The 8,460-nt window shown below is 57.8% G+C and overlaps 1 protein-coding gene across 1 annotated transcript in view; it reads right to left on the reverse strand.

The window, feature by feature from the left end:
* Positions 1 to 8,460, reverse strand: part of MYO1F (myosin IF) — a gene marked incomplete at its 3' end in the record, with an annotated part of 16,569 nt that overhangs the window by 7,676 nt on the left and 433 nt on the right. Inside the window, exons 2-5 of the mRNA XM_010170055.1 lie at positions 4,060 to 4,197; positions 1,612 to 1,701; positions 1,034 to 1,128; positions 81 to 168 (exon numbers count right to left, since the gene is read on the reverse strand). Coding sequence (XP_010168357.1) covers positions 81 to 168; positions 1,034 to 1,128; positions 1,612 to 1,701; positions 4,060 to 4,197 — 411 coding nt within the window. The remainder of the gene's footprint in view (positions 1 to 80; positions 169 to 1,033; positions 1,129 to 1,611; positions 1,702 to 4,059; positions 4,198 to 8,460) is intronic.

Raw genomic sequence — 8,460 nt, forward strand, 5'->3', positions numbered from 1 at the left:
TGCTCCGTGTGCCACCATCAGATGAGGGGGGAGCGATTGGGGGGGTGATGGAGATGTTGGGGACACACACAGAGCCATACCTGCACCTTCTCACCACCCCCGGACACTTTGGAGATGTAGCCCATGATGTATTTCGCTGCCACCGTTTTCCCAGCCCCGCTTTCTCCACTGTGTGAATGTCAAAGCAGAGGAGATGTGAAACGGCCCCACCAGAGCTGCCCATCCTGGGGTGCTTCAGGGTGGGACACTGGAGCAGAGACGGGGGGGTGACAGCGAGTGATGGGGGCTGTGACCTCCCTCTTGCTGAGCATTCTGAGCATGTGGACTCTGGGGATGGAGCTGCCTGAGAGCTCTGAGGGTGATCTGGTGTAGAAGGGGGCTGGAGCAAGGCTGGGTGAGGAGCTGCTCCAGGAGGAGATGTTGGATTTCTTGTTGCTGAATTTTGAAGGGGAGGAGGGAGACTTGGGAACCCCAGGGGGGGGAAGTCTCCAGCCTTGCCCCACATCCTGACCATCCTCCTTGCAACACTCAGCCGGAAAGGTGCATTGCACAAGGTTCTTACCCTGCCTGGGACAACCCAGTCACAGCCCAGGACGTTGGGGTCCCCCCCATGCACCCCCATGAGATGGGTCCCCCAGGAAATGGCCTCAAGTTGCACCAAGGGCAGTTGAGATGGGATGTGAGGAAGAATTTCTTTGCTGAAAGGGTTGTGAGGCATTGGAAGGGGTTGCCCAGGGCAGTGGTGGAGTCCCCATCCCTGGAGGGATTGAAGAGTCGTGTAGACACAGTGCTGAGGGACATGGGTTAGTCGGGGACTGGTCAGTGTTGGGTTCATGATGGGACTCAATGATCTTTAAGGACTTTTCCAACCGAGGTGATTCTGGGATTCTGTGACCCACCACCACCACCTCTTGCCACTTCCCAGCTGCCTCGTTTAGCTGGGATGTCCCCCCCAGGACGTGGGGAGAGGGGGTGAGGGGGGCAGCCAGCCCCGGGGCAGTGTCACAGGGTCCCCAGCTGCACCCCCCAGTACCTGATGATGACGCACTGGTTCTCCCCGTCGATCAGCATGTTGCGGTACATGTTGTCGGTCAGGGCATAGATATGGGGGGGATTCTCATACTGAGCCTAAAAACGGGGTGACAAGGAGAGCAGTGCTGAGCACAGAGCAGCCATCAGCTCCCCACCCTGAGCCCCTCCCCAAGCCCCCTTCACCCCACCCGTGTGTCACACGGGGCAGTGGCACAGGGCAGGGATGGGGCATCAGTCCCTGGCCACCACCATGAGCTCATCAGATGGGTTTTTGACTCTTCCCTCCTCCTTGGGAAGCTCCTTGGAGCAGAGCGAGTCCCTCGGGCTGGATTTGACCCCCTTTGGGTTGGTTTGGGGTGTATTTATGAGCTGAATTTCCCAGGAATGTGAATTTCCTCACAAGTCTCATCATCACTGACTCTCCATCAAGATGTTTGGCAGCACCAACCCCTGCAGCACCCAAAGGTGGTGGGGGATGGTGAGGACACTCATGGGACACCCCTTCCCAAGGTGTTTTGCACCAAATTAAACCCAATGACCCCTTGGTTGACCCCACCAGCCAGCACCCAGCAGCCTCACCGCCCCCTGGTACATCTCGATCTCGCGGTCGGTGAAATACGGCATCTGCTTGAAGGGGTTGACGGAGATGAGCACTGGTCCGATGTAGGTCTGAGTGACAGGTCAAGGTCTGGGTGTCCTTTTCCATGTCCCCCCCTTCCCATGTTCCTTCCCTTCTCCAGAGAGTGATGACAGGAAAGTGGGTGGTGGGGGTCCCTGCCTCATCCTAGAAGCTGCACCAGGAGTGTTCACAGCGCAGGGGCCAGCAGAGCTGCTGCTGTGACTTGATGCTCTCCACAAAGTCCTTCACTCCCTTGTCCCCAGGGTGTCCCCGCAGCGTGATCAGTGCAGGGAACAGCGGGAGCATCATAGAGTCATGGAATGTGGTGAGTTGGGAGGGACCCACCAGGATGAAGGAGTCCAACTCCTGTCCCTGCACAGGACAATCCCAACATTCACACCATGTCCCTGAGGGCCTTGGCCAAATGCTGCTGGAATCTTGTCAGGCTTGGTGCCATCAGCACCTCCCTGGGGAGCCTGTTCCAGTGCTCCACCACCCTCTGCCTCAAGAACCTTTTCCTCATGGCCAACCTCACCCTCCCCTGCCACATCTTCCTGTCATTTCCCCTGGTCTCTGCTTGAGGATGAGCTCCAGAAGCAGCAGTTCCAGCATCCTGCAGCCTCCTGGAATTCACCTTCTGCTCACGCTCCATCTGTGGCTTGTGCAGCAGTAGATGATCTCCATGGTACAACCAGGGAAACTGAGGCACGGAGAGGGCAGAAACCACCAGCTTCTGCCTTTCCCAGCCACTCCACATCCCTCAGCCCTGCCTGCAGCCTCCTCGAGTCACCCGGCTGTGGGCAGGGGAACGGAAAAACTGGGAATTGCACCTGGAAATGATGGAGCAGCAGGATGGGGATGAGCCCCCAGCACCCTGGAGCTGGTGCTGAGGAGGTTGGGGATGAAGTGGTGCCAGCGGCGTCACCCTAAACCTTCAATGTCCTTTTTTCAGGCCATTTTTTTTAAAAAAGAGGTAAAATTGAATATTCAACCCACCCTGGAGGTGTCGGGCGGGACGAGAGGGGCTGTTCTGGGAAATGCAGAAGCGTTGGGTGTTGAGTCACGGCTGGATGGGGCCCTGCGCTCAGCACCACACCAAGAAAAAGGAAGAAAGAGGCTGCGTGGGGTATTTTTTTCTTCAGAAGAAGAAAAAAAAAACAAAACCAAAAATAAACCATCCCCAAACCAAAGCCTTAAACACATGTAAAAAGCCCAGGGCTGCTGACAGAGCGGAGGGCGGCTGCGTCACCGCCGGCGAGGACTCGGCATCGCCTTGTAAGGACAGAGCAGCATCTTCAGGGAAACCACAGCCGCTTGCAGTGGGGTGAGTGAGCAAGGCTCAGCCCCGCTCAGCACCAGGGGGACCCTGTCCCCTTCCCCACCAGAGCCTGTCACCCACCAGAGCTGGGCTGCAGGTGAAGCGAGTGTGATGGTGTCGGGGTGCTGAGCTGTTGGCAGCTCCAAGTGATTGTGGGGTGAGTGAGGGAAGGGCTCAGCATCTTGAATCATGAGTGTGGGGACATCAGGACACCACCCCACAGCCACCCAGCCTTGTGCATGGTGCCCAGCAGTCAAGGGGCAATGGGCACAAACTGGGAAATCAGAGGTTCCAGACAAACTTAAGGAAAAACTTCTCCACTGTGAGGGTGCTGGAGCCCTGGGACAGGCTGCCCAGAGAGGGTGTGGAGTCTCCATCTCTGGAGATGTTCCAACCCACCTGGACACTTTCCTGTGCAACCTGGTGTAGGGACCCTCCTTTGACAGGGGGGTTGGACTGGATGATCTCCTGAGGTCCCTTCCAACCCCACCAGTCTGGGATTCTGTGATTCTGTGACTGTGATGGGAGCCAGCAACTGGAAAAACCTCTGGACTGTGACTCCCAACATCAGGCACGGTGGGAGCTTTGGGTCCCATGTGGAATGACATGGGTGGCACCTCCTCCCTGTGCCTGCCAGGATGCTCCCACTCCATCCAGGGTTTGCTGTGGGTGCAGAGGAGCCAGGACACACTGTGGGCATTGGAGGGGTTTGGTTGATGATGCCACTAAAGCCACTGGGGTCAATCCCTCTTGGTGGGAGGTCTCCAGTGTGCAGGAGCAATGGGACACAGCAGATGAGGAGCTTTGCTCAGTGCTCTTTGCTTCAGGCTTTGTGACCACAAAGGAAGGACCAATGTGGGTCCCAGGACATGGCAGGATGGGGAACACAGTTCCAGCATCTCCACTGAGCACAACTCAGCTTGGGAATGGTGGCATTCCCCCAGCTGATCCCAATCTTGTCCCACCACAGCGTGGGGATGGGACACTCTACAAGCACTGGGGCAGCCCCAGTTTGGCCCACACCCTGGCAAAGCCTTGGAGCACAGCCCCGCTGCTCCCCAGCCCCGTCCCACTGCCCTGGGAAGGATACAAAGATGTAATCATCCATAAAACGCTTCTTGAGGTTCTCCACGATGGCCTCCTCGGAGATCTTGGAGAGCAGGACCATGTCATCCACACCACTCTGCTTGACATTGTGGCTCTGCCAGTGGAAGCGTTCCTTGCTGCCCTGTGGGGAGAGGGTCACAGCGACTGCACCGAGACCACCACCACCAGGAACAGGGCTCCAGGTCTGGATCCAGCCCCAGCTCCCCCCACAGCTACTGGTAACTAGAGCTGGTCCCACCCCAGCTGTGGCTCCAAACCAGGCACCTTTGGGTGGTGCAAAGAGGGTTTTTTGGCTACTTTGGGAATTTGCAAAGCTCCAAATCCCAGTGCTGCTGCACCTGGACTCACCCCATCCCTCTGGCCAGATCCTGCCCCACTGCAGGAACCCCAGAGAGGAGCAGAGGGGCACGTTTATAACCTCACCCCTGCTCATTACGGAGCTAACGAGGGACTAACGAAGCAACTGCTGCCCAGGTTCTGCTTCTGAGTCAAAGGGGTGGCAAAAATAACCTGGGGGAAGGGCAAAGACTGCAGCTGGTGGGGGAGTCCCTGGCACTGAGCATCCTGTGTGCCCCCACATCCCCTTTGCACTGGGGCAGAGGTGGGACTGTGCCCCCCCTCGCCCCCTCCTCCCTGCCCAGGGAGATGCCAGCACCTTGCTCCCCAGCTGCCCCCCAACTCTCTGGGCTCTGTCCTCTGGGGCAGCAGGAAAAATGGGCTGTGATTTAAGCCCTGGTTGAGCTAAAACCAGCCCCGGGCTGGGAGGGATGAATAGGATCCCACCATGCAAAAAGAAAGCTACTGAGAGGTCCCTTGTCCTCGATGCTGTAGGAGAAACTCGCTGAACGCAGCCACGCTGCATGTGTGGCCCCTGGGGCAGAGCCTGTGAGGGGACATCTCATGGGCCAGGAGGTCGAGGGAGGGGTTTCTGCCCCTCTGCTCCGCTCTCCTCAGACCCCACCTGCAGTGCTGCCTCCAGTGCTGGGGACACCAACAGCATAAGGACATGGAGCTACTGGAGCCAGTGCAGAGGAGGCCACCAGAGGAGGATGATGCGAGGGCTGGAGCAGCTCTGCTGTGAGGACAGGCTGAGAGAGTTGGGGCTGTTCAGCCTGGAGAAGAGAAGGCTCCGGGGAGACCTTCCAGTGGCCTCCCAGTACCTGAAGGGGCTCCAGGAAGGCTGGGGAGGGACTTTGGCCAAGGGCAGGGAGTGACAGAACAAGGGGTGATGGCTTGAAAGTGGCAGAGGGGAGATGGAGCTGAGATGTGAGGAAGAAATTCTTTGGTGTGAGGGTGGTGAGACAGTGTCCCAGGTTGGCCAGAGAAGCTGTGGATGCCCCCTCCCTGGAAGTGTTCTTGGCCAGGTTGGATGAGGCTTTGAGCAACCTGGTCTAGTGGAAGGTGTCCCTGCTGCTGGCAGGGGGGGTGGGACTGGATGAGCTTTAAGGGCCCTCCCAACCCAGACAGACCAGTCTGTGTTTCTGTGATGATTCTCTGACCTGCCCATCCCACAGCCCCCGTGGTTCCGCTTTCACCCCAGTGCTCCCGGCACCGATTTCACTTCTCCTCCGTCACCCCCAGCCTCTTACTCTTTCCATTTCCCTTTTCTCCTCTTCCTCTTTTGCTTCATTTTCCTCTTGGGTCTCAAGATTTCAGGCCTCTGGACCCTGACACCTTCACACCCTCATGTCTGCCCCTGATTTTCACAGCTCCCTGCACCCACCCTTGGCTGCTGGGCCCAACCAACCCCATCGTGATGGGGGACGGAGGGACAGTCATGGAGCGTGGAGGAGCTCGGCAGCATCGTGCTGCTCCTCTTGGCCACCACCCTCCTCTCCAGGCTGCTGGGCTTTGCAACCCAAAATACCATCCACATCCCCCCAATCCCCCAGTGCCACTTGACCCCCATAGCTGGCAAAGGGGCTTTTGGCTTCGTTGTCCCATCGTTGTTGTTCCTTTGGGACACAGGGACCTGGGTCAGCTTAGAGGGTCCAGGGGAGATGGGAGCTGCTCACGCAGCCTGAAACCATCCAGGGAGCTTCTCCTCTTCTGTTTATTGTTTATGACCCTTTTTCTTGCCTTCCCCTCCTCTTCCTCCTCTCCATCCTAAGAAACCCCTAGAAAAGCCACCTGGAAAAACACAGGTGGGCTCAGCTGTTCACCCAACGTCACCCAGGGAGCTGTCGGTGACACCGGGAGCCTCCCAGCTTCAACCCAACCTGGGCAAAACCTTGAGGTGGAGAGGAGCCTGTGGGGAGTCTGGCACCTCAGTTCACCTCCATCACCCGGAGCCCTCCGGCACGGTCACCCTGGGCTCACGTGGCTGGTTGGTTATGGTTATGGTTGGTTATGGTTGGTTATGGTTATGGTTGGTTATGGGGTTGGTTATGGTTATGGTTGGTTATGGCACCAAATTAAGGCAAATAGAAGCATTTTCTGTCTTGCAAACTTGTTGTTTTTGAGCTGACACCTGGAATTTCTCCTTTAGTCAAATGAGTGCTCAGAGCTGTCAACAGTGAGCACATGCCTTCGTCACTCCTCCTCTTCCTCTGGGCACAGGTTAGGGGCTTTCCTGGCTCAGCTGGGGCACCTGATGCAGCAGAGCTGCAGAGAAAACACCAGCTCGCTTGAAATGGAGGTTTTGTCTGTGATATCTGCAGGGCCGGGGTTGTTTCTGGGACCATGAGCTCTGCCTGGCTTTCCCCAGCATGTCCCAAGGGGTGGCACAGGGGGTTCATGAGCTCAGGGCTCACTGAGCTGGTAAAAGACTTGTAGGAAGGATCATAGAATCATAGAATCCCAGACTGGTTTGGGTTGGAAGGGACCTTAAAGCTCATCCAGTCCCAACCCCCCTGCCAGCAGCAGGGACACCTTCCACTAGACCAGGTTGCTCAAAGCCTCATCCAACCTGGCCGCGAACACTTCAAGGGAGGAGCAGCCACAGCTTCTCTGGGCAACCTGGGACACTGTCTCACCACCCTCACAGTGAAGAACTTCTTCCTAATAAGAGGATGATGCTCCTCCAAACCGCGGCATTGCCCGAGCTCAGCACCCAGTGAGCCCTGGTGGGATGGGGGCTGTGGGCAGCATCGCTGCGAGGAGCGGGGACACAAAGGGGATTTGCTGGCAGAGGTTTGGGGCAGGGGTTCCTCCATCCCCTCCTCTGTTCCAGACCAAAGTGAGGGAGGAGCCAGAGAGCAGCAGCTCAACAGCCACCACCGCGGGGGTCACCAGGGAAGGGGACTGATGGGCAGCCTGGACCAAACATCTCCATGAGGCCATCTCATCCCCAGGCCAAGCGGGGAGCAGCTTCCAGCAGCCCTTGGTCCCTCCAGCTGCAGTTTGCACTAGTGACTTTGCTGTGCTGGTGGCCTCATGTATGATGGGTGCCAGCGTGGAGACCCCCACCAGGACCCCCAGGATCCACAGGCTGTGGGATGGGGACCGTCACCACCACAGCCACCCCCTGTGCCCAAGGGCTGTGGGTGCTCCTGGTGCTCGTGATAAGATCACAGAGGCAGGGAGGGGAGCGGCCCCGTCGATTGCAAAACATCATCTGTTTTTCTTCAAAGCTCAGGTCTGAGCCACCACAAAAACCCTGCAAGCCCTGAGTGAGCGGGGAGAGGACGCAGCCCAAGGGGGCACCTTTCATCTCGAGATAGAGCAAGCCCAGATGCAGCCAACACCTTAAAACCACAGGAAGCCTTGAGAAGAGCAGCAGCGGGTGCTGCACCACTGTCACAACCCCGCCAGATCTCAGGCACAGAGAGGGTTTGGGGATGGGGCATCTCCCCCAGTGTTTTGGGGAGAGGTTGGCCCAGGAGCTGGGTCCTGGCAGAGGTTGGGGTTTTGGTTGTGCAGCCCCATGGGCCCTTGTGAAGCTATAAAACATCTTCACGTCTTGGGTGGTGGCAGGTAGAGGACAGTGTTGGTTTAGTGTGAGGGCAGCATCTGAGCAGCCTCTCAATGGTGGCAGCTGTGACCGTGGGTGGGACAAGGCTCTGTTTCAGCCTGACCACAGTCCCCTTCCTGGCTGGGGACAGCATCACCCCGAGACAGAGGGAGCAGAGCCACAGGCTGAAGGAGACCCTCCTCCATGCCAGAGCATCTCCCTAATTTTGAGACCTTTCATCTTCCTCTTCTGCCTCCAGATCAACTTCCATCTCCGGCCGCTGCCCTTTCATGTCCTGCCTCACGTGCACCAAAGTGCAAGGTCCAACCCTGGGCACCAGCACCCAGAGGGTCCTTCCCAGTTTGACCTGTCCTGGGGGGGGTACATCTGCCCCCCTGCACCCCACTGTGCTCTGCCCGCACTCTGCCTGCACCATGAGTGCTGAGACCAGAAGTTGGGCCAAGAGGAACCCAAGGGTTCTCCTGTGGGTCC

The sequence above is a fragment of the Antrostomus carolinensis genome, unplaced genomic scaffold, assembly GCF_000700745.2.
Source record: "Antrostomus carolinensis isolate BGI_N321 unplaced genomic scaffold, ASM70074v2 scaffold28546, whole genome shotgun sequence".
NCBI lineage: Eukaryota > Metazoa > Chordata > Aves > Caprimulgiformes > Caprimulgidae > Antrostomus > Antrostomus carolinensis.